Below are 26,678 nucleotides of genomic sequence, written 5' to 3'. Positions count from 1 at the left end.
TTTCCCTTTGTGAACCCATGTTGACTGTCCATGATGGTTGCATTGTCCTTGAAATGCTTTTTAATAGCACCCAGTATGATCTTCACAGGTATCTACAATGAAAGTTTTGCCTTCTGGATTCATCCAGGAAGGTAGAATTACTGCATATATTTGCTTGTGCTCCTGCCTCCTCCAGCCCATATCAGATATTGCAGAGGATGAAGTCATGCACAGGCTCTGGACAGAAATACCTTTTTTAAGGTTGCAGTATTCCTAAGGTCCCATGTGTACTTTACACTCTGAAAGCTTTCTTTTTTTTCTTCTTGCAAGTTTCCTTGCCTTTTCAGAAGAAACCAAAGACACAAAACACTCACTGAAAACATAAAAATACACTGTGAACAAGTTTGGAATTAAAGCAAATTATTTTATTTGTGAACATCAAATAAGCGTAAATATTTGTGGCCTCCAAGCTTACGTTAAAATAGTAACATAAATCTCCTAGAACCTATCTGAAGCCTACAGAAGTTACTGGAACAGCTCTAGCAAATTTTATGGTCTTTGGAAAGGGACAGGAAGGAATTTACTTAATAGATTCATTTGATCAAATCATTTATCACTTGATAGGTGATTTGGATGGAGCTATGGCTCAAACTCATTTGATTCCTTCCACATTCATACACACACAGACATAGTAAAATGCATCCTGCTGGGGTTTCACATTGCATGTCTTCTGAAAAAAAATGACTCTGTTAGGGGTTCCTCCACCTCTTCTTCAGATAGCTGGTAAATGCATGCAGGACTGCTTCTTGAATTCTGTCACTGTGGAATACCCATAAAGGGACGAACTGCAGGATGCACGCCTTTGGAATAATCAAGCAAAAACAATACAAAGGCAAAGGGTTATAGAAAAGTCTTGAAAGAAATTCACTGAGTATTCAGAAATGTCACAGAAACCAGCAAATGCAAAAACTTTTACTTTATATTTTCAGTATATGCATTTCTCTTAGAGGGAAATGTTAACTCCTCTCAGTTTTCAGCAAATCTGTTCTCTTCCCTATACTTTCATTTAATGTTCATCATTAACAGCTACCATGTATAAATATTTATTCTATTTTGTTAGCTTGATATCCTAAGGAAATGATGCTTATGTGATAGCACAGTCTGGTTTTATGTCCTTCCCCTTCCCCGCTAATAAATTTTGAATCTGCTGGCCCATTTTTATAAAGGAGTAGGGGTCTCAGAAATGCTCCTAAAAGGGTCGTGAAAGCAGGCAGCTAGAAAAAGGATAAAGACTAACCAGATATCAAACTGAGTTCAGCTCAAGACACAAAAGTGGAGAAAGCCACACTGTGCTGATACCACTATGCTTTACTTGTGTATTCCGCCCTTCATAGTTTACTGGTGCCATATTATCCTTAACAACCCAGTCACTGTTTCTTATTTGATGTCCAACCTTAAGGTCTCTGAAATCAGTGAAAAGCAGCTGCTGAGCCCAGACAGCCTTGGTTCAGCCTTTGGGACCCATTTACACAGTATCAAATTCAATTACCAGCATTTCATGAGCTAAACATCCAAAAATCTCATCTCCAAAGGTGACATAATCCAGTGATTCGCTAACAAACTTCTCTGCTGTCTTTGTAATAAGCCCGGGTTTTTGGTACATTGTCATCGGAGTAGAAACACTGTAAGGAGCCACTACCTAAAATAAGAAATCATAATAATGGTGTAATGTCATCTTACTTTTACATAAGGCCATTCACTCTGCAGAATCCCACAGCATCTGACAAATAATAACAGATCTTTGCAATGGATTAAGGCACTATGTGGGATAAGTAATGGTACTATGGTAGAATAAAGAAAAAAGCCGCATACAGGGAGGAGACAGAGCTTTGACAGTGTCACCCAGCACTTCCCCAAGGTTGTCTACACTATACAGATTTCGGCATCTCAGATATTCTTGAAGAAGTTGTTAAAACGAAGGCAAATACAGCAAGATATACCATCACCTGTATGATAATTCCCTTTGCCTTATACTCTGCTTGTAGTGCTTTGGAGAAAGTGCTTATAAAAGCCTAGGATAAGATAAAACAAAATAACATTAGCATAGGAAACTACGTTCTTTCACATATGCTCACAAATATGTGTAAGCAGGCCCTTAATAAAAATGGCCATCATACAACCTAAGGCACAGTGCAGTGGTGAAAAACATAGAAATGAACTTTTCAAGACACATTTTCTGCTAGTGCACATGAACAATGGCAAGATTGATTCTTTAACTGCACCAGCAAAGATGGATCATGGCATTGGCCCAAGCCAGACATAAAACAAGTACTACTGCAGACTGGACTGAAAGCTTTGTCATGCTTATGAAAATGCAGAGATATAAATACCTGAGTCCCATTTATTCTAGCTACTGTTTCATGTGGCTCTCATCTCTGGCTGACACCTACCCTCCCAGTTCAACACTTACACTGCTGTTTCTCTTGCAACAAAAAGAAGAGCAAAATACAGCTCTTGCCTTCAGTGTATACCTATTAGCATAGCCTACAAATATGATTTTCAAAGTCAGGTATTTGGGAATTTGGAGGGGGGTTGTAGCTTCAACCTTTAAGGTTTATCTTTCTAAGTTTTTCTCCACACCATGAAGAGTATGCATATACTAACTTCTTTGTGTAAAAGTTGAGTTTCTTCTAAGACTGGTTTTAGCAGTTAGAACTTTGAGAAATATTCAGAAACTTGACAATGTTGGATCATTCCTCTGTAATTAGAAATATAAAACTCCTGCTAAGGAGAAAAAAAATGACAGTTTTGAAGCCATCACTTGACACGTCTTACAATTTAAATACCAATAGTGTTGTGATATTGCATGAAACATCAATCTGCTGACATGTAAAATAGTTTCATTTCAGGGTTTTGCAAAAAAAGTCCATTGAAAAGAAACAAAGGTAAAAAATAGCCAAGAATGAAAGAAGTCCAACAAATGTACCATATCACTTTGAAAAAATATTGCCTAAACTTTTTAAAGGAGCTAAAATTGTCTGATTTGAATGTAGTTCAAGTTCTGAGTAATGAGAAACTTATGTTAAAAAGAGAAGAAGGAAATGGAAAACTAGACTTTCTTACCAAGAATAACTAGCTTTTTCTTACCAAGCTGAACTTTAGCCATGTTCAGGCAAATATTGTTAGAATTTTTCATCGGAAGCAAACCTGAGCTGAGCAAATTGCTTCTGGAGTTTCAGTAAAAATCATTCACTCCTCATTTTTATAAGCTCTGGGGTTTTAATCCAGAGCAAAATTTCAAAGTGAAATCTATGAAGTCAGGCAACTCACCACCCACCTACCAGGAATTTTATTCTTGGTTCCATAAGCAAAATCTAGCACTTTTGTGAATCTACAGTTTTGAGTAAACTAGCTAAGCCAGACTGGTAAAAGGTGTCATTTCCCAGAATGAGGATAGGTTGTGAGCACTGGTATAATACTATTTAATTAAAAGCAAAAATGTTCTAATCATCAGATATACCTTCAGCCAGATTTCATTTACATAGCTTCACTGATTCTTAGTTCTCTGCTAGTGCTAATTTACATAACTTCATTATTTCAGTGGAGCAACACTGATTTATGTCCTGAAAACCTGGACCTGTACTGCTGATACAAACACTTTGGGAAACATTTGATGGGGATTTCTTCATAAAGCAATGTGAAAGACTTACCTTAGAAGCTGAGTACATTGTGTATAATGGGCAAGGGAAAGTACCCAGACCAGAGGACAGATTCAGAATAAGACCCTTCTGTCTGAAATTTAATTTGAACAGTTACATTCAGTTTACATTTGACAGTATTATAGTTAAAGCCTGCACAAGTGGAAAACAACTTCCCCCCTCCCCGCCGAAGACATACCTCTCCTATTATACTGTAGACTACACTTTCAAAGGATCCAATTTTTACAGTTTAGTTAGGTGCAATTAAGTCTAAACCAGCTAGGAATAATGTCGTAAGTGAAATTTAAATGCCTAGTGCAATCAGAATCATGGGAACATTGCACATGCTATTGTACATCTAACAGAGAAAAAAATGCCATCAGAGGAAAGATTTTATGCTTCTAAGTAATTGGTAGGTCCCTTTTGCTCATTAGCCAGCACATTCTTTTTCCTGCTCCATGCATCTGTTATTTTAGCTTCCCTATTCACAACTCCCTGTACAAATCACTAAAAACAATTTTAGCAACAACCAGGGGAAAAAAACCCAAACAAACAAAAACAAACAACCACAAAACAATTAAAGAGTAAGAGCTTATTTTGTTGCCAAAACAAAAAGCACGCACTGGCCTCTAAAATGCAGTAGTTAACAATGTTTCCTAGAAAATCCATCTGAAGAAAATCCAACTGAAGACCTTAACTTCTGGTTTGAGGACCCCTTTGTCTAAAATATACATTGTATTAAAAGGAGAAAAAGGATCCTTAATTGCATAGCTGAATTAATCTGTCTGGTGTAGTACAGGTATTTCCAGAGCTTGAAAAGTATTATTCCAAGCATAGCTAGCACTCTTAGAAGAATATGACAGTATATTCAAATGCTGCTTCTTGCCTAATTAGATCCATCAGATGCTATTGTATTTCTGCAACATCTGCATGATTTTACTGCACACAGATGTATATTTTATATTTTCTGTCTTGCTCTACAGTTGACTGACAACTTGTGGTAGTTCCTACCATTCATTCACACAGCACTAACAGCAACAGAAGAAACCTTACTGATTGACATAGTGTAAAATGCAGAAGTAAATAATGAAAAAGCATAGCTACCACCAAATAAACTGGCCTTAGCAGCTAAAAGCTATTGAAAGTTCTAGAAAAATTTTTTTTTACCTTGTCTCCATTTGTTTCAAAACGATTTTTGTCATCTGTAAGACAAGTATATTAAGAATTATATCTATTCTCCCTCTTTCTGATTGCATTTTTCGACTGATTTTGTTTTATTCACAAGACTTTCCACTTGCTCAAGCCCCAGACACATGTATACATATGTTCAAATAGCTAAAATGTGGCACATGCAAAGTTTTGGAAAACATTTTTGAAATGCTAACGGCCTGCAAATCATCTGAATTTTCAAAAAATTCCAAAGGTTAGTCTTCTAAGTAGTGAAAGTCTTATGCTTATCCAAAGATTTTCAACAGCATCAGAATTTCATCATTCTTCAATACTGAATCGTAACGGTAAGGGAAATTCAACTTCACAGCATTTTTGCATTTTCACTTCTGGCTCTACCTGGACCAGAAATAGCAGAAAATCATGAAAAGACAATGTTTTTTTCTGCAACCAAAAAAGAGCTTTAGGATCTTTTTGATGCTCATTGTTTAATCATCTATTCTTATTTTAGCAATAGACTTAATCACAATTATGATTTTTAAAGTGAAATTAAATCCATTTTTAGATAAGAAATCTGCGTCTCTTTGTTGTATATGAAGAGTATTATTGACAGTTAGCCCAAGTCCCTAGGGAATTCATACTCATACTATTGACCCTTTATAAAAACACACATAATGTATGAATCTTCTCAGGATAAGAGTGTGACCTAATTTGTAAAGGGCAGTAATGAAAAACAGTGCAAATGAATGATGCAGCTTAATTCAATCCTTGATAATTCCCTATTTTTTCAGTAGTGTCATTGTGCACAACAGCATAGTAGGAGCAGGGTGGGGTTCACGAGCTTCATTTTCAGAAAGGTTAACAATGCAGGTAGGTCACATCAGCTTGGGTGAAGGGGAATTTCCAAATAAAGTGGAAAGCATGGGAAAAGGTCCTGCTTTTGCAGTGCTGAAAATCCTGCTAACGTCTGTGTAGCCGGGAATACCTAGAGCTCGGGCATCCCACTGCAAGAAGTGGTGAGCAGGATCCTACAGAAATCAAGGCAGAGAGGGGAGAAAAAATACCAAAACAGATATAAAGATGATTTGGACCTAACCATGAGGAATGCTGGTTAGGAGCATGATTTATTCTTTGTATCTTGGAGGAAGGTGAATGAATGTTCATGAAAGACTGAAAGGGACACGGCTGCAGCAGTGGGGGACAGGAATCCTCATGCCCTGGTGAAGCAGAGGAGGTTGATTCTCAGGTATGTGTAAGCTGGGAAATGATAAAGGGAGAAACCTTTTGTATCCAGACTAAGAGGGTACAAAATGTTCTCCTGGTTTTTTTTTTGTGAGGCATATATATGTAGCATTCAGATATTGCAGATATTTCTGTTCTTTTGACGTGTAAATAGAACAAAACCTAGGAGTAGGAAGTTCACCAAACTACTTTAATGGAAGAATTTGTTTCAAATGACTGATATGATGTGATTTACTACCTGAAGTCATTAAGCAGCAGGACAAATTTTGGATGTGAGGTTTGCTAGCCAAAGAAAGATGAACATCAGTTGATAATTTTCATGTCATGTTTAGAAAGATATTAGCCAAGGTTGAGATGAACTACCAAGCTCTTGTTCTGCTCTTATTCACGTTACCATGCTGCTTGCAAACAGGAGAGCAATACAAATCTTAATCAGAGGTGGAAACCACAAGAACCACAACTGTTCTTGTAAGGGAAGTAGCCAACCAGCACCTAGAGGTAACAATACAGAACTAGGAGCCAGCTCCTTCAGTTTCTGTCCTGCCCTGGTACAAAAATATTTTTGCAGGACAGAATTGTGACACAAAAATGCAAGTACAGTGCAAAAAGTCAAACTGCCGATCTTCCTGTCTTGAAGATTTTAATTCTGAAACAAATCCCCCTTTACCAAAACTAACAAGTTTTTGCAAAACGTTTCAGCTGCAGTGTAACAATGTGTCTCAACCAAGCAACTGTGTTAAAATGTTTTCAGTCAGCTCTAATAAAAATATTTCATAGGCAGTAGAAACAGATGGAGTCCTTAAAATAATGCTGACAATCCTGCTGAAAATTACTATCTGCTGATAAATTAAATGAAAATACAGAGGAAAGCTAGCTGGTCACTCTCGTGAGGGACTAAATTTTTTCCAGTAAAATACATTGCAGATGTAACATAGATGCGAGTGTGTCACATACCTTTGTAGTAGAAATAATGTTGCAGTTGATGAGGTCCTGCAGGAACCAAGAAAACAGTAAGCTCACAGTTAACACACTCAGAGAGTTTGTAGCTTATCTAGGAAACAAAGCTAGCAATTCCAGCTGGAAAGCTTTCTAGCAAGGCAGTTGCTTTTGGAGCTGCTTAGGTTGCCCCGCGTTGTCACTGACTGTGCCTAAGATGTAGAGCACTCAAAGGCAAGTTAAGTCCCGATGAATTTTATTTTAAACAGGCTGTTCAAATCTGCATTGCATCCCTTTGATTCCGTGCCCTCCGTTTTGCCCAGCCGCGTCATTGCACGCGGGGAGAGCTGGAAGCCGGCTGTCCAGGCAGTGATGGCACCAGCAAACCAAGCTGGCTGCACACAGATGAGAGAGTACAGAGGTGCCAGGCAGAGACTGAGTGGCTCTCAGTGACAGAGGTAGCCCCTCCGTGCAGTGAAAGCACTGCCATGCAGAGAGAGGCTCCCAAGACCAGCAACCAAACACAAGTGGTAGCGGCGGCGGCAGCAGAGATGCCATCATACAGCGGCAGCTCTCAAGGGAGCAGCCTGCTTGGGGACCTCTGATATGTGATAGATGATGATATAGAGACTGAATGGATCCTGAGACAGTTGCTAGCAGGAAGCTCTCATTTAGAATTCTGGGGGGGGGTTCATGGCTAATACTATAGAGGTAAATAACAACAAGGCAGTGAAAAACGTGATCACATCCTCCATCCTGTCAAATTATTATAAATGTATAAATTAACACACACACACCCCCCCAATAAACTTTGTTTAAATGAGGTTTATTTTTTCTTTTTTTTTTTTTCTTTTTCTCCCACATAGTTAAGCAATCGTGTTCCAAAGGAAGTAAGTTTTAATAATACTAACAAGAACCCAACACTTCAGCTGTGGTTGTGACCAGGCTGGACCCCATTACATTACAGGTGAGCCGTCAGCCAGAGTGGCTGCTGATCCCTGGTACAACCAGGCCAGCCCCACTCTCCGCTCCATCGCTGGGTGCTTGCTGCCACTGGGCTGAAATCTACCGTTCGTTTTCTCTTGCGAGCTCCCCTGAGCATTAAAAACAAATCAAAATACGCTTCTTCAGGCCCATTTTTTTCCCACTCAACTGAATAGTTAAATACACACTGATTGTAGCAGAGGCAGAATCTGTCCCTTGTTAAATGGAATTACAATTCCTCATTGTTGTATTGGAAGTAGAAACCCACAGAGTAATCCTACCTCATCTATGTCTGGTCCATTAAGGAAACGGCACGGAAGAGGATTATGAAGCATTCCAACATTGTTAACTGATCAAAGGAAATATAATGATAAGAACCAAATCTAGACAAAGCACATAGTTCAACCAGTTAAACAAATGGCTTCTCCTTGAGAACCAGGAGCTTTTGAGTTGTATTTGAAGAGAAATGCTGTTTAGCATTGAGTCTTGTTCTCACTGAAGTCAGTGACACTGATCAGTGCTGACTTCAGGGAACAGAAAAACAGTCTGTTGCTACAGTTTGGAGTTTTGTTTGTTTGTTTCTGCTTTGTTGTTGTTTCCTTTGTTTCACTATTAAAAGGATGATTTTCTCCCCCCCCCCCCCCCCCCAAAAAAAAAACAAAACCACCCAACCCTTCCAAAACCCCCATGTTTTCACTGTTGCTGCATGGATTGTGGCAATTAGTGTTAGCCACAGGCGCTTTTCAGATTGAATGTAAGAATTGCACATAGATGTAAAAAAAACAACAGTGAAAATTAATTCCTTGAGGCCAAATAGGGAAGAAGTCACCCCACAAGCTGGATGCTGCTTATAAAGTGGCAGAAGAGGTTTCACAGTACAGAAGCCACTGTACAGAGAAACAGGAAGCTTTTGGAGAATCCTAATTCACTTTTAAAACTTGTTCATGATAAATAATGCTCAAATGCATTATGCAGCTATATGCGTGATTTTAACTGTTGGCTAACAAGTTGTTATGACACATCACTTATACAATTCTCTGTTTAATACACTGCAGCCATAAAATACTCTTCAATTAACAGACCTTAATGACTCACCCAGAACACCAATATCCAAGCCTTGCAGACTTTTTTCAATATTCTCATATACTGAATTTTTAGTGAAATCAGCTTGGATAACCTTCACCTTTTGACCTGTGGCCTGCTCTGTAATTAAAAAAAAAATTAGAAAACCCCTTTGCATCTACCCAGAGAGAGGGGGAGCTGTAATTAAGTAATGAGAGAAACAATCAGATGTCTCATTTAGTAATACTGGCTGTACAGTAAGCAATTTTTCAACTTTCTTACTTTAAGAAATATTACAACACAAGCAAAACATGCTCACTGTACCCGGTTGTTTTCAGGGAAATGACCTGGCAAATATAGGATGAATTTATGCCCTGAAATCAAATGAAGTTCCCTCACAAAATCTAAACACCATTTGGTCACTCAGCAAGACACCACCCCCCCCCCGAACCACCCCCCCCAAACAAACAAACAGAAATAAATAGCACAGGACTTCTTCCCTGGTTATCATAATAGTAATAAATGAACACTGTCAGCATACATTAGACAAGTGAATGTGGGTGCCAGATCCTCTACATAAGCACAGTTTTGCAGAATGGATTAAAAGTGTTTTCATGTATAAGATGACCATTTTACCAAGCAGAACTTTTCTTTTTTACATAGGAGGAGTGGAAAACAAGGCTGAATGTGTTGAAGTATTTTCTGCATTATTTTCAAACAATTCCTCTCCTGTTTTGACACTTGCACTCCCATAGACTGAACCTTCCCCAGGATTCTGCAGGACTAAAAGGCTTTTTTTTTTTTTTTGGGGGGGGGGGGGGGGGGGGGGTTGGATATAGCTTGAATTTTACAAGGTCAATTTACACAGAAAGGAAAAGGAAATGTGTGTGATTCTTCCAGTGTCATTGCTATGCAGGAGTGGAGCCCAGCTGTACATTACCATTTTTATCAGCAGTTGATTTATTGCTGTTCATATTTTCAATGAACTTCCATGAGGAAAAGAGGTAAAGGCTCTTATTTACTCATTTTTAAAAGCAAGATTCTCCATTAAAGGGGCCCAGTAAGATCTCTTCTAACTAGATGTTCACATTGTAAATTCTTGCTACTAAACCTGCTTTCAAGTTTTATGGGCAACCTGAAATCCAGATGAAGTTTGCTGGAAAAGTGATAGGTGAAGCTTGGAAATGTCAGTAAACAATTGAGTTGCAGACTCACTGCAAGTGGCAGGAATTTAGATGCATGCGGATGGCAGAAACCCTGCTTTGGGTCCTGTTTGGGAAACCATCTCTGCTTGTTCGGAGCCTGATTTTATCATACAAGCGACAGAGAGCATTGCCTTGAATAGGAATCAGACTCACTGATTTCTGCCCAGAAATCTTGCCTCATCAGAGCTTCGGAAGAAGCCTTGCACCAGCTCCCACAGGAGAGCAAGTCTAGCAGAAAGCTGGCTTTGGGTCCAGCAGGCCAGTTTCCAAGAGAACAGTGCCTGAGTTGGAGGATGAGAGAAAGTTTTTCCCTCCCTGTTGTTCCTCCTTGTCCCTTGATACACTGCAAGTCTCAACCACCTTACACCATTCCAGTAATGCAAGCAGTCTGAGGAAACAGCAAACACTCTGAATCCAGATCTGAAATGCAGGCTGTGTCTTATGTACAATTTTTAAGGACATCTGTCTCCATGACAGAAGAAAAGAGGAGGGGGTGCCCTTTTTCTTGCCCTCTTTCCAAGATGCGTTTGTGTGTATGAAAGGGATGAAACACCCTTTGAACCATCAACCTATAAAAGCAACTCTAGTGGCAAATGACCCCCTCGTGGTCCCAGGCGGGGGGAATGGTACAACTATAAAGAAAAGAACATTGTGAGTATAAATGCAGTGAGTGCGAAAGAACAGAGCAACAGCTGGAGCAGACACCTACAGTGACCTTCTGACTGAAGAGCTCTACAAACAAAATGAGATGGTCTTAAAAAGCGTAGTGATGTCATGACCATCTTTCTTGCGGGCAATCAGAAGGGCAGCCAAAACTAGAGCAATGTAAAAATGGGGATCAAACAAACCATTTGGTCTTTCTCTGCAACCCCTTGACTGTACAGAACTGTACTGCTGCAACCAGCACTGTCAGCCAACAAACAAGTACTCCAGGTGGCTTTCCTCTCTCATTTGAGAATAAAACAATGTATTAAAAAACAATAAAACTATCATGCTGATAAATGAATTATCCAGGGATAGCTCTTCAGAAAATTGTAACAGTTCTGGAAAGGAGAGAGCCAAAAAATAATTTTCAATGTTTCTTATGTCTCTCCCTCTCTGTGACAAAGATTTATGAGAGTCTTTGAAGACACAAGCTATTCCAACTCTTTTAAAAAGTCCTAAGTGTGCCAGAAGCAAAAAGCCTAGGTTTTCAAACACCAGGACATGTTGTCTTTTTTAAAAATGGAGAGAAAAATAATTTAAGAAGAATTAAAAACTCAAACTGAGTTGTTTAAACTGATGTGTTATAAAATATATCATTAAGAATGATACACCTAACTCCTTCTGAGCTCAGACCACTTGGGAATCCCACGTGTCAGATAGGATAATGTTCTGCCTTTTGAAATTTACCAAGAAGAGAATAAATCAGGATGAAGCATGAAGTTGGTTAGGACATGCAGTCTGCCAGAAACTCTCCTTTTCTATTTAGAGAGTTATGAATATATTCTGAAAACCTGAGGTAGCAAACTGAATGCCTGATGATACAAGAACTGATCTTTGTGGAAAGAGGTGACCCTTCTGAAGTACTACATCAAAATCTGAATATGAAGAGAGAAGCACTAAGGCTAAGATGGCATTCATACTCAGTGGAAATTTGCAGAGAGGAGAGCCAAATGAGAAGTTATTTTAACAACAGAAAAACATTAAAAAAAGATTTAAGACCGGGGAGAAATGGAAAAAGTTCTGTTAGATTATAAAACACAAGTTCTAGCTACATTTTGAAAGTGTCTTGGAGAAACATATCTCCTCAGAAATAAAAGATAACTCAGTTTCAGAAACAACAGGAAAATAGAGAAGAAACAAAAAGAATGAGGGTAAAAGCAGAACTGCAAAAGATGACAGAAGATATCAGAGAACACAAACTCAGTGAAACAAAACCAAACCAAACCAAACCAAAACGATGGGAATTGCTAGTAGTTACTAGAGCACTCATAAAATCGGTCAAGGCCCTCAAGTGCTCTGTTATGTAGTACTGCATATTGGGAAAAGAGTCCTGGGCAATAATGCTTTACCTCAGGGGATCAGCAAGACACAACAGGCATTTTTAACAGCCTTGAGAATGAAGGAAGGATGTGCCAAGTGGGTTGTTTTATGCTAGTCAGTGATCTCAGCTTGTTACCTGCTTTGCTCTTGGAGCAGGAAGGGCAAGAGGTAGAGGGCCCAGCAGAGCAGATTGGAAACTGAACCTGTAGCAGGTGGGACAGCTAAATGAATTAGCACCTTCATAGGTCTTAGTGGGAGCAAGGTACAATTTGTTCTCAACCGTGTGGGATGATTTTTTTATTCACTGCTTTGTTTCATGTTAACAGGTGTAATTTCAGGAGAGAGGTGGATAAGCTACTTCCTGCATCACCTAACCCAAACTCATTAGCATGCTTAGCAAGTTTAACTGGTACAGCTGTATTTTCTACTGCTTTCTGAGGATCACACACCTTGCCTTTCCCAAAATACAGATTTATTTCTTCTCGATAGAAAAAAGACAAACAAAGAAAAAAACCCCACGAACCAAAAAAAACAAAACCAAACACCACCAACAAAAAAACAACCCCCAAATCCAACAATAACCCCCCCCAAACCAACCAAACCCTAAAAACACCAACCACGCTTGTTGTGAATAATTTTTATGTCTTACAGAAGTGGCTTTTTTTGTTTGTTTCGCATTAACAGCCAAACAGTACAGACCCTAGTCATATAAGTAGATTCTAAGGTATAACTTTTCAATTAGGACATAGCTATGCCTGTACAGCTTGTCAGGAAATGTAGGCAAAAGAAATAAAAAAGAATTGCACTTAATAACATTCTATCATTTCTAATCTCCTGGTATTATGGTTTGATCAATGTTTCACAACCACAGCACCAAATGTGTTAAAGGAGCAGTACAGATGGTGTAATGGTGTCGTGATTTAAGCCCAGCCAGCAAATAGGTATCACAGAGATGTTTGCTCACAGTGGCATGGGGAGGAGAATCAGAAGGAAAAAAAGTAAAAGTCATGGGTTGAGATAGGAACAATTTAATAACTAAAGTAAAATAAAATGTCATCCTAACAATAATAATAATAATGATAAAATATAATTGTCCTGGTTTTGGCTGGGATTGAGTTAATTTTTGTTCTAGTAGCTGGTATAGTACTACGTTTTGGGTTCAGTATGAGAATAATGTTGATAACACACTGATGTTTTCAGTTGTTGCTAAATAGTGTTTATATAAAGTCAAGGATTTTTCAGCTTCTCATACCCAGCCAGCAAGAAGGCTGGCAGGGCACAAAAAGTTAGAATGGGACATAGCCACTCATTTCCCGCCGCCCCCCCCGCATTGGGTGAGGGAGAGAACCGAGGAAAAAAAAGTAGAATTTGTGGGTTGAGATACGGACAGTTTAATAGGACAGAAAGGAAGAAAGTAATAATGATAATAGAAGGATTGGAACATACAAAACAAGTGATGCACAACACAATTGCTCACCACTCGCTAACCAATGCCCAGTCAGTTCCCAAGCAGCTATCCACCCCTTCCAGCCAGCTCCCCCCAGTTTATATACTGGCCATGACATTCTATGGTATGGAATATCCCTTCGGCCACTTTGAGTCAGCTGCCCTGGCTGTGTCCCCTCCCAACTTCTTGTGCACCTGCTTGCTGGCAGAGCATGGGAAACTGAAAAATCCTTAACTTGGGATAAGCGCTACTTAGCAACAACTAAAACATCAGCATATTACCAACATTATTCTCACACTAAATCCAAAACACACTGTACCAGCTACTCAGAAGAAAAGTAACTCTATCCCAGCCGAAACCAGGATGAATGATCCTCTCTGTCTGCCCTCCACAGGACTTACTTTGTTATCCTTTATCTCATTCTAAAAGAGCTTTGCAGTCTGAGTGGATGGAAATCTCGTTTTCAATTCCAGTGCTGCTTTAGAGAAATGTTTTCCTTACTGTGGACTTCTGCCTGCTCCAGCTCTGAAAGCTGTTCTCACGCACACCTGTGCCCCACAGGACTTGGAAAGCTAAACACTGAGGTCTCTGAAATTACCCACAGCTTAGACTCTTCTAATTTCTATTTTTTCAGTATCCAAACTGAATGTGACAGTATGATTAGGCAAACAATATCATCAGTTTGAAAAGGGAAGCAAGTGTTTTAATTATGGTGTCCAAGTAATTGCAAAAAGATACATGGTGTAGCTCTTAAGAAAAGGGAAACAAGAGCAATGTGTCCAGTCCTGCAACAAATTTACAAAGCCTACAAGAAACTTTTTTTCTCTCCCTCTCTATGCCTTAATCTCCTTGCCTGTTAATTCACAGTAATGATAGCTGCTTGGAGCGAGATGCTGCTTGTTTAAGCAGTTCAGAAAGAAAAGTCAGTGAGGATTAGAAAATTTAGAAAACAGTGCAATCATTTAGGTTAAGTTTCTGCTTCATTTTTGGTTTCTGTTGTTTATTTACTCACATAACAGCACAGTAAGTTTAACTTTTCTTCCTTCCCAATGACTGCTTAGCTTAATTACAGTAAAGCCTGAGTCTGAAAATTGGAATCAGTGGAAAATTTCTAAAGCTTTAAGGTAAGCCCATATCCACAGCTCCCTGCTGATTTCAGTGGCCTCCAGGTCAGATACTCTACGCTCTTCATCACTGTATCTTCCTCTCCTTACTTTTGTTTGTGCCATCTACTTGTTGTTATGTACTCATTTCCAACCTGACACAGAAGAGTCACTCTGGGCTTTAGCCAAAACCCACTGAAAACAATGGAAAGATCTCACTGGGATTTGCCACCAGTTTCAGAAAACTTTAGGGAAGACTCTATGCCCACAACCCAGCTGAACATAGTGCGGGAACCTGATCAGTGTAGCCTTTGCTCCTGGGGTCACACCATCCACCTCTCAGCACCTTGGATCACATAGATAACACTGCCACAGTCAGGGAAGCTTCCTCACATGCAAGAAGTCAGGGGTGACTTTTGCACAAGGTGTAGGAGTGTTTGCAAGGTAGGCTATCTCAGCAGTACCTTTCAGGACGTGGAAGTCCTTCATTACATGCTGCTGTGCAGTTCAGCACAGTATGGCCTCAATTAGGAAGGTGGCCAGTGGATGGCCTTATAATAAATTACAGTGCAGAGGAATTGACAGTATGTCATCTTTCCAGCTCTCCACCACTTTTTTTCTACTTAGCTATGTTAGTTTCAGGAATCTTACTGTTTTCATTCTTTGCTTCTAACTTACAATGCAAAGAAACTATAAAAACTCTTTAGCCTTTTTTTCTTCAGGTTTCTATTATTGTAATTCTTTTTCTTCAGGTTTCTATTATTGTAATTCTTTAACATTTAGCTGCAAAGAAATGCAACAAAGACACCAGAGCTGACCTAATTCCCACAGAAATAATTTTTTTATGGCTGTTTACTTGAGAGGCTAGTGTGGGCCACAGTCAGATTGGTCTCATAGATACGACTGCTTATAGGGACTATTTAGGGAGTTGGTGCTTTCCTCCTCTGATACCCCTTGCTTCCCAAGGGAAAATAAACCTATACCTGGAAAAAAAGGGAGGGAAATTGGACAGAAAATTTCAGGGTCCAATCTTTGATTCTGGTGGCTGCAGGTTCAGAATTTACAGACTTTTTCACCTATTTCAAGTCTGCCACATATCTGCAGAGAGATGCACTGCTCTCGCTGCAGGTAAGTATCCTGGACCTGATACTGTGTTGGAGTCAGCTGCTAAGCCTGCTTAAAGGCAAGTCTTTCTGACACAGGTGTACTCTTGGAGTGACACATACTTAACACAAGAATCTGTGAATCAAGGAATCTGGTGGATAGAAGCCATGTATAGAAAAAGAGACAGTGGGAAGAATAACCTTGATTACATCAATCTTTAAAGTTAACGGAGGGTATAAACTAATTTGACTCCTAAATAAATCCTAACTGTCTATCTTAATGTATTGCAACAAGCCATTCCCCAGAGTAAATGGCTAATTTCCTTTAAAGAAAAGAAAGGGAACATCGATTCTAAAGATGCATTATTTTTAACTGCTTTATCAAAAGCCAAATGTAACTTGAAAACCTTAAACAAACAAACAAACCAAATCCAAGCCAGGTACCTTGGTATCATTTTTACTCCTCTGCCATGTTCCAACAACTAGCCTAAAGGTAACCTTATTTTTCCAAGCATAAACTGTTTCATAGGTCCCTCCAACAACTCTAGTATTACATCTTCTTTGCCTGCATTTACAGATTTTAAGGGCAGATGAAGAGAGTAAAGTACCCACATTCACTTTTTTTTTTATTAAATCCATTATGCTTTTTGAATGATAGCTTGTATTTTTAAAGCAATCCGTAACTAGAAGGGTTCAAGCAACACAGTAATAGCAAAAATTGGAGCAATATCTAGGGCTGTATCTGTAGCAATATCTGAAGCCCTACTGTACTAGGTACTGTACCAAGGGAAGAGACCATCAGATCCATGTAAAGCCAGCCTGCTAAACAGGAGGATAAATTTGAGGCAAACACTTACCAACTTCAGAGGCTACTCTCTGCAGTTTTTCAAGAGTTCTGCTTATCATAACTATATTTAATCCACGTTTTGCCAGCTACAGGAGAGGAATATAAAAGTTGTTAGGAAAGAGTAAGGTGACAAGAATCTTTCAATTTTTTCCAGTTTTGCAATAAAAGCAATCATGGATTTTTTAAGTTGCTTTTGTTCACCTGTCACCTGCCTAATGGGTAAACAACAGATATTAAAACTAGGCCAAACAATAATCAGTCTTCTAACAGTCTTCCAAAACATCTACTTCACTGTATGATCTTGGACCCTTACAAGAAAAATATGCTGGACAACAATCAAATCCCAGTAATATGAAGAAAAATAAATAATCCGAGCCAATTTCAAATGAATGAAAGTATGCAGGGAGTGAAAGCAACATGAACGTTCCCAGAAACACATTTTTATTTCTACTTGGATTTGGGAGGCTGAATACGTTGATGACTTCCCAGCCATTTTACAACATCACCATCTACCCTCACATTTTTTATCTGGAGGAAGTAGATTAAGCATATTGAATTGAAGGCTCAAGAATTTGAAAGCATTTGGACTTTGGACTTTATTCATAATTTTTAAATAGAAATAAAATCTGACACAGGTCAGATGTATAAACTTTAACTTTTTTCCATTAGATGCAAACTAAAACCAAAAAAAAAAAAAAAAAAGAAAGAAAAAAAAAAGAAACCAAGGAAAAAATGTGAAGTCTATGCATCAAAACTCAAAATACAGTATGTATGTATACAGTATGTACACACAGAATGTACAGAAATGTACATTCACAAAGATGCTGGTAATAGTTGAAATTTATAGCTGTGAACACTATTTAACACAACACTCCATTTATAGTCAGTTTGGTATTACCATATGCAGAACAAATGCAGAACAAACAGAGAATGGTTTTCTCCTGTTTTCCTGAGGCCTCCCATTCCCATCAGTTAAAAGAGTTTTAGGCAAAGCCTGAGAGAGAAACATGGCTCCAGCTTTTGAAACTAAGTTATTAACAAGTGGAAGCCGAACAGAGTTGTGTGCATAAAGAAAGATAAAGCTGAAACTAGAAAAATGCCTGTGAGAGCAAGGAGAAAGGGAGCTAAATGAGTCAGCACAAACGATGAAGACGATGTCACCTGAAAGTACCAGGTTTGCTTAGAAGAAGAAACTAACCAGCAAAGGCCACACACCAAAGACCCATTCATTTCCATAGCTGACTCCTCGCAATGCTTTCTCCTTAAACCTATCTAAGGGAAACAGTTTGTCCTGTTGGGCTCTTCTGAAACAATGCACAGAATGTTAAGGAATAAGGACCTTTGTTCAAAAATTTGCTACATTGAGAGTACAAGGGGCAGACCACCTATTAAATGCATCAGCTGCAACCACTTGCATTTTCAGCACAAAGACCATGCTCACAATTTTGTGCTTTTGGAGACCATCTAATGTAATTGACCGGTGCTCCAAAAACAGCTGCACAGACTTAGATGCTCAGGAGTTCTGAAAGCTTGTTTTAAAGGCTCCATTTGAAATTCTCGAGAAGAGAATTCTAATTGCATACATACTGACAGATTTCCCTTTGTCCACAATGAGCTTGACTCAAGCTGTTTCCAGTCGGAGACATGGTCTCTGTTTCCATGGTCACATGCTCCTTTCTGCCATTTGGGGGTGTTTGGATGGGAATTATTTTAACATTCTGTGCCTTCAGACCCAAGACCAAATATCAACTATGTCATATACAAGATAAAAACAAAGTTCTGCTTCACTGGGCTTCTCAATATCATCTCAGCTATGTCTCTGTATTTCATTTGGTAAGAAATCCCTCATAAAACCTAAGTAAAAAATTATTCATGTTGCTAAGATTGCATTGGATTTCAGCTAAAAGCACATGTTTGTGGCAACCTAATAAAATGATTAACCATTGGGTGAGAGGACTCTCCCTTGCTGCTGTACACCAGACTAATCAGAAGCATAAGGCTGCAGCAGCTATTTCTCAAGGCAAAAGAGGCTACACACCTAAGAACTTCTTTTGCTTCCTCACCCACATAGAAAATGTGCATCCTTTTCAGAAATAGGTTTTGTAGGACACTGCAACTACCAGGAGATTTAAATGCACTCTCAAACAAAAATAACCACATTTAGAAAAGAATTTCCTGGCTATGCACAGGAAAGGTTAAATCAGGTTTAATACTACCACATTTCAAATAAAGGTAACTTTTAGGGTAGATGACTTTAGCACAAAGCATTTTCTGACCATGCAAAGGCTTTGACGTTAGAGGATGGTATTTCCCCTCAGTTAAGAATAAGCACTGGCTCCCAGCACTGTGTAAGGAGAACCTCCTTGGGTTAGGAAATCCTGACTCCCAGTGGCAAAGGACTGAATTGCTCCTGAACCTCAGTCTGCCAAAATGTAAGATCATTACTGACTCCCGTCATAACGAGTTATGACAACTTAGCATTTAGAAATGGGGCTAATAATGAAGAAAGATCAAGCAGGATCTGCACTCTGGAATCTTGCAAACTCATCGTTAAAAAGTTTAAACCTACATTAGATTAGTACAAAGTCACTCTGCATTTTCTAGCCTGTTTTTGCAGCTCAGTCTGGGGTGAATTTTTAAACAATAAAGCTTCATGAAAGGCAAAACACAGGTTTTAGATTCAAACCATGCATGTAGCTACTACAGTTACCCTGACAAATTGGTTATACTCTACATGGATCGTTAGATGTAATAATTTAAAATCCCTAATAATGCTTTATGGAATCTGTAGCTGCCTACTGTAAATTTCTATGTATTACAAAAGAGATTTTTCTCTCTTCTCCAGGATTGTGCTGATATGGCCTCAGTGGTTCAGCCCTTTTCTTTCCTTGCCTGGTTTCAGACCAGTAGGGTCTCTATGATTCAAATCTTTTAACCCTTTTTGGTGCAGCAGACCAGGATTGAGATGACAGGGCAGAAGGATTCTGCAATCTTTCTGCTAGCTTTGCAGCTGTGTAATGAAAGTAGAAGAGCAGTATTTCCAGGAATAAATCCAAGAACAAGTGGAGAAATTTGAATAGGTTTGCAACTGGAGCAGGAAAACTCAGATCGTATTTAGCTTATATTATACTGCTGGTAATACTATGCACGATTTCAGGAAATGAAACAAAGGTTTAAGATTTGAGAAACTGTTGTATTAACAAATGACTGCAGTGCCTGCCTCAAAATGGTCTGCTAAAACATTGATTAAACACAAAAACTGGCCTGACTTGTAAGACGGTTATGAACTATTAACAAAAATGGTGACCATGTAAGCCACCAACATCCTCCTTGTGCCCTGACATCAGAGGACAAGTGTGCAGAGGCTAAACCACAAATCTCTGAGTACAGCATGACCTCGTCCACAAACCCAGTATGTCTGAGGTGCTAAGTCAGTAACAGATGTCAAAGCATATCTGTAGTTATTACATCAGAAAAAACAGAACAAACAAGACTGCACCAGTACCTGAAATGCTAACAGTTGAGTAGAGACGTGACAGCCTAGCAGCACCATCGCAGTTGACTTGTTTTTCTTCCTTGTTACAAGTCTGGTGAGTCTAAACCCCATCAGCCCAAGACCTAATGGACAAGATCTAACAGAAACCTGGCTTTTGAAATAAGTATAGAAAACACGATCCAAAATGCCAGTAGTCTGACATCACAGCAGTCATTTAAAAGGTTGGGGTCTTTATGCTCAAGAATGCCAGTCCTTCAAAATCACCCTGACGTGCTAGAAATAGAGACAGAGCCTTCGTGGAAGCCTGGACTTCCATGCAGAAGAGAATAAGCTCAAGTTCTGTGTGTGCTTGCCTCTCAATACAAGCTCAGGAAACTATAGGGACAATAATTTGCTCTGAAAAGTCGGTGTCCTGGCATCAATAAAGTAGTGTTCTGAAACCTCACAGCTGCTGGGCTCTTTACACAGCCCCAGCAAGATCTTGAGATTACAGAGTTTGCAGAGACCTGTATCTAGCCATAAGCCTTGGCAATAAGGGTACTGAACCAGTAAATATTATAATCTTTGCCTGGACCTCAGTCTGCTGGGCTTGACCCAATGAACCACCTACTGGGATTTCCACATAAAACACCAAACAGAGAAAGGCACATCACACTAGCCTTCCAAAACACAAGAACTGCTCTCCTTAGTCCTCTGCACCATATACTATGAACAAATGTGGAGCCTTTACATTAGTTGTGAATCATTATCAGCCCATGCCTGAGCTCAGGATGTCAGAAAGAAGTTCATCACTTGATGTCAGAACTCAAACTCTAGAAGAACAGATGCTGTGGCCATCAAACAAGGCTTGCCTTCACATCAGCCCATAACATCAGAGCAACCTATGCCAGAAGAACATCAGAGAATTTTGTATCCTGACACCAAACCAGCAAGACAGCAGTGCTGAGCCAGAAACTCCAAAGGCACACAGATATTAAAACAGCAGGGTCAGATTTATTTATCCACAAGCCACACACAAGTGTGTGTTTTGACCTCAGCCAGAGAGATAACGTGCCAAGCTTTGAGTTCATGTCGTGTGGCCTTGGGATCTGCCCCACAGAGCAGTAGCTGAGCACAGCTTCAATCAAAGGCACCACCTGGGGAGGAAGGTACATCTCAGCATGGATAAAGATGGCTCTCAGTCATCCCACAAAAGCCAAAAATAATGAACAAATGTTCCACAAAATCTAGCCAGTTTCAGCCAAGTTTTTTTTAAAAAAATACAGTAATTTTATTTTTTCTCATGCTATAAAGCAACCATTCACATGCTATAACTAGTCTTTTAAATGGGCTTTACTATGCATAACCCATACAGCACAAAGGAAGCAGAACAATGACAAAGGCTCTGATCTAGATATTCACAGGTTCCTGCAGACTTCATATGGATAAAATACCACCAGATGCTCACACACAAAGTTAGTTCAGGAAGCTGCATGTATAGGTGACTACACCCAGAGGTGTGGTGTTAAATAAATGTTTAATTTCTGATGATTCCTCTCCCTGTCTTGACCCCATCCCACTCTCCCCTGACCTATGTATTCATCAGACCCTTCCCATTTGCTCATCACTGCAGCAACTCAGTGAGCAGACAGAAGGCAACATTGTCCCTTCTCTCCCATGGGAGAGCTTGTGATCTTTATCAGAACTATGCCAAATGTTAAACTGTAATACCTGGTATTCATCTTTGTGCTTCCTACATTCAATGCGCTTTCAAAAGTAGTTACTGTATTGCCATTCCCAGTACTGAAAATCATGCGGTAGGTGCTGAAACAATGCACACACTTGAAAAGACTAGTTTAAAAATCCTGTAAATTAATTCAAAAGCCAACTCATTTTCCTTTCCTGTGAGACAGATTTTATAATTTACGAGCAGAAAGCATCACATCTAAACTCTTGCACATTACAGGCTGCTAGTTTTCACGTGATCACCTGAGCTCTGACGGCAACAGCTCATATTTCACTGCTGTTTAGCTTCTAGAAAGGGTGCCAGTTTTTGGATGAAGGCACCAAAGAGAAAATCTACCATTCAGTCACTACCACTAATAGCAAGGCTGGTGCAAGACAGTACAGGGCCACCCTGCCTTCAGTGTTATTAGCACAGGTGAACAGAAAGGGACTGCACAGCAGCAGCTACAGGGACGGCACAGAGCTCCTCTCTCCTCCTGCAGCCTCCTAGCGCTACCGATTCTTAATTAAACCATTAGGTTTCCTGATAATTTCCATAACACGTAGTTTATATTAATTTATACAGATTTCTCCTTTATTTGTTGTTTCAGATACATCTTTCAAAATGTGTTTGAAAGTATAAAGGCTAGAAAACTACATTTTGTATGTTAATGCTGGATCACCCCACTGAAAGTAAAAAAAGCAGATTAGCTGCAAAAGTGGGGAAAAAAAGACAATTTAGGAGACTTCCTACCCTGGACAGACAATGTGAAATCTTTTGGATTACTCATTTTATTTCCTTGGTCTGATAAGACCATTGAGGCATGAATGACTTTCCTCTGAAATCCAGCACCAGTTTCCTTTTAGAACTTGATTAATGCTATTCTGCACATACAGGGGCAAAGGATTAGCACCATGTTTGTCACAGTAGCTTTGAATCCTAGAATAATTTTACTAACTTGCAGAGACTGATGAAGGGGTAGCAATTGCCATTTTGTTAAAATAAACTTAAGGGTAAGTCATCTATCTTACCTCAAAGGAATACGCTTTTCCAAGCCCATCTCCTGCTCCTGTGACCACTGGAGAAAGTAAAAAGAAGAACAAGGATCACATTTGGAGCTCTTTAGCTTGTTCTTTCTTGAATTCTTTAATCTGCACCGTCTGCGTTTCTTAAACACTGCAACCTAAATGTTTCTACTGAAGCACAGAATCAATCTTTTAAAATTTTTTTTTCCTTGTAACTTTTTCACCTTTTTGTTACTTCATTTAGCACTTTTTGTCTTCAAAGCAAATCCCTCCCCACAGTAACCTATCTGATGCAGTAGGTACTCTTTACTCTCATTTTCAATGGAGTCAACAACAAGCAACAGGTCAACTGCCTAAGACGTGGCAGAATTTTCTTCCATATACATATTTTACAAGTTCTGCATTGCAAGTTTTTCACTTATATGCTGGTGGAAGAATGGTCAGAGATAAGGACTAATTGATCACCAAAGCTGATATAACACTTCCTCACACATGAAATCTGTCTGCAAGGAAACATCACAGCAAACTTACCACCATCTATAAAACACTCTTCCTTCAGAGGTGTCCTACTTAGTTTACCTTTGGATTTAGTATTACTGGGAAAGTAAACAAGCTTTGGCATTTGTAAAGCACCCTGAACTCTAAGTGTTACACAAACAAATACCAAAAAGCAACTACAGAAATAAAATCCTTATCACCTTAGAAATGAAGAAGAAATAAATGAAGTGGGAAAGCACTAAAGCAATTCCAAGGTAAACCTGCTAAGTTTTCAGAGCAAATGGAAAATGAGTCAATATAAAAAAAAAAGGGGGGGGGGGGGGATTAAGGACTTCTGAACTGCAAGAAACACTGGGGAAACAAGGTGATTTTGAATGGTTGGGGTTTTGCCAACAGAAGGGTAATTACTCTCTCATTTCACAGAGAAAAGAGACGCCTCAGTGAAACAGCAGTGGATCTTTAGCCTTCTAGCAGACCTGCAGATGAAAAGCAAGAGTCTGTTGGGAAACAAGCTTCCACCTGCCAACTTTAATTTTCATGATTTTCAGGATCTCATTTGCCACGTGATACAGCAAATCATCCAAGCCTTACGAATTTTACTGGGCCCAGGAGACTTCATGTTTATAAAAAGGACAGAGCATAAAATGTCCACTAAAGGAAGTAAGTCTCCCAACCTTCAGTGGAAACAAGGATTTTACACAGAAAGTTCCACATGCTGGTCCTCACCTCATGCACAGAATGGAGGTCCTTGCCTCACTTAAATCAAAACGAGACCTACGTGTTGCTTCAGAAGCAGCTGGTATTCAGGCAGGTCTTCTGTACAGGGGTGGATTTTATTTCTTATTAATCCACTGTGAGATGTACTTATTAAACATCTATCCAATCCAGTCACATCAAGTCTCTAATGCAGGGGAAAGGAACAAAGCACAAGCATACTGGGTCACTTATTAACAAGGTGCCACTGTCAGTGACATCTGTAGCCCAGGAACTCAGAAACTGCAGTACCTGCTCATTCTTGCTTCCTACTGATAACCTAACAAGCTTAAGAAAAACATCAATGATCACTAGGAAGAAGAGTTTATTAAACATTTCTGTTATTTTCTAAGAATGTGTAAATTTTTTTTAAAGTACTGCCAAGTCGCAGCCTTTGAAGTTTGTAGGCTAGAGTAGATTTGGCTTGTTAATGATACAGTCAAGGATAGGCGACCCATTCAGAAAAAACAGACTGCAGCAACATCACTCAGAACAAAGAAAAGTTCCTTTGAAAAGTAGAGACCATATGCTAGACATAAACTAGTTGCTTCACATATCAGAAAACTGAGGATATAGGCAGTGCTATTAAAACTAATGCATTTGCAGCAGAGAACAAACATCAAAGTAGGAAAGGGGAGAGAATTCACATCTAAACACCAGGTGTGTGAACTGTTACCAGTTTGTCTATTTTTCCATTCTCTCCAGGTACACAAAACCTTCAGGCTCATAAACCTGAAGTTAGTAGGAGAAAACAAAAAGAAATTGAGCAAACCACACGTAGAGGAAACTGTGTTTTGTTCTGAAGGGAAAGCATAAGAAAATGCAAGAAAAAACATTCCTGATTTGTAACATAACAATCCACCACTCAGTTACAAGAAGAAGGTAAGTTTCCTTTACCTGCCCATTCTCCCAGCGATCGAAAGAAAGTCTGAGGCAAAGCACTCCAGATATGTGGGAAAATATATTTCATAAATCTGATGCATTTTACCAGAGTACAGAAACAGATAACACCCCCAGTAAGAGTGAGTAGCTGATGCTGGAACACTTCCATGGTGAATGAAGGCAGTGAGCTAGTAGAAATCAGTCGCTCTCACCCTGGGAAATGCCTCTTTCCAGCACACTGCTAGTCTCTGTGAACTGGCAGAGAAGTGAGAAGTCTAATCAAATCACGTGGTTTTCTTTTTCAAAGGAACGTCCAGGGTTTAGATTAGAATAACATCTCTGCATTACCCCCACATTTGTAAACTGCTGAAAAAATCCAAACTAAATAATGATTTCTGGTGTGTGCTTTAGAGGAAAGGTTTCACTCCGTTTCTGGAAATTACCCAAGAACAAAAAGAAAAAATATAATTATTATTGTCATTGTTTAGGATTGATAGAGACTAAAGATGGGTCTAAACCAAAACCCTGGATAACAATAATCCAAAGCCTGGGGATAACACATATCAGCACTACCTCATACGGAGAAGAGTTAAACTCTAGCCCAGCCATTTCCAGGGCAAGTTCACACTGAAACCAGAAAAACAGATTTACCAATTTGAAGACAAAATAATAAAAGGGTACTAAAGTCACCAATTCATTCTAGACAGAGAAAGCAATATTATATATAACTTTTCAGAGGTTTCTGAAAAAGGGTTAGTATATTGCACCCATTTTACACATGGTGCAACTACAGCAGTACAGTAGTCTATTAACAAGGGAATACGACTTTCAGCTTTTCTGAACAAAGTATGTTTGAACTACTATTAAAGTTGAGGACACGTATCAAAACCTTAAGGGGAAAAAATACAAGAACAGTATCTCACTGCAAGACAGAGATGAAATCAATGAAATTCAGATTTCAAGTGATTAAAAAAAAATTTTAAAGTTAACATATAGAATTTCTCAGGGAAATCACAGAAACAACCTTTACTCTTCTTTGCAGTGGCAATTTGAAACATTATCCATTTTTCAAAGATCAGTTTAAACTGGAGGAGAGAAACACTGATGCTTACACATGCACTTAGGATAAGGTAAAATAAAATTTGTCTATATACCTCAATGATATTCTTCCACTTTTAACAGAAGTCACCCCTAAATATGCAGATGCATTACAGAGAAAGATGATGTTTGAAATCACAAGAAATGTAGCACTAACTTGTCTGTAACAAGAAGATATAAAAATCATTACCATCTTAGCTTAACAACAACCCAGTTTCCTCACACATAAGCTCTCTTAAAATTTCACCTTGGTTTACCCCATAAGGCCAGTCAAATCAGAAAAGGTCTGAATATTACATTTCCAAAAATATTTACAAGCAATCACAAATTCCCCAGAGAATCACTCACTATTCAAGGAATACTTTAAATTTTAACAAGTTGCACTGTGTTTTTCATATGCAACACTGATGCTGAATACCTCCT

General features: G+C 39.0%; 1 protein-coding gene across 1 annotated transcript; it reads right to left on the bottom strand.

Moving 5' to 3' along the window:
- Positions 1-416: 416 nt before the first annotated feature.
- Positions 417-26,080, bottom strand: HSD17B3 (hydroxysteroid 17-beta dehydrogenase 3). Its single transcript, XM_049794940.1, has 11 exons — positions 25,173-26,080; positions 23,031-23,077; positions 16,809-16,884; positions 9,102-9,209; positions 8,288-8,355; positions 7,041-7,076; positions 4,845-4,879; positions 3,690-3,771; positions 1,986-2,051; positions 1,529-1,678; positions 417-839 (listed from the first exon to the last, which is right to left on the bottom strand). Exons 1-11 carry the CDS (start codon positions 25,324-25,326, stop codon positions 729-731), a joined length of 933 nt encoding a protein of 310 aa, XP_049650897.1. The 5' UTR covers positions 25,327-26,080; the 3' UTR covers positions 417-728.
- Between the last annotated feature and the right edge of the window lie 598 nt (positions 26,081-26,678).

Source organism: Accipiter gentilis, chromosome Z (assembly GCF_929443795.1).
Source record: "Accipiter gentilis chromosome Z, bAccGen1.1, whole genome shotgun sequence".
NCBI classification, from domain to species: Eukaryota; Metazoa; Chordata; class Aves; order Accipitriformes; family Accipitridae; genus Astur; species Astur gentilis.
This window is presented reverse-complemented; position numbering and strand designations above follow the sequence as displayed.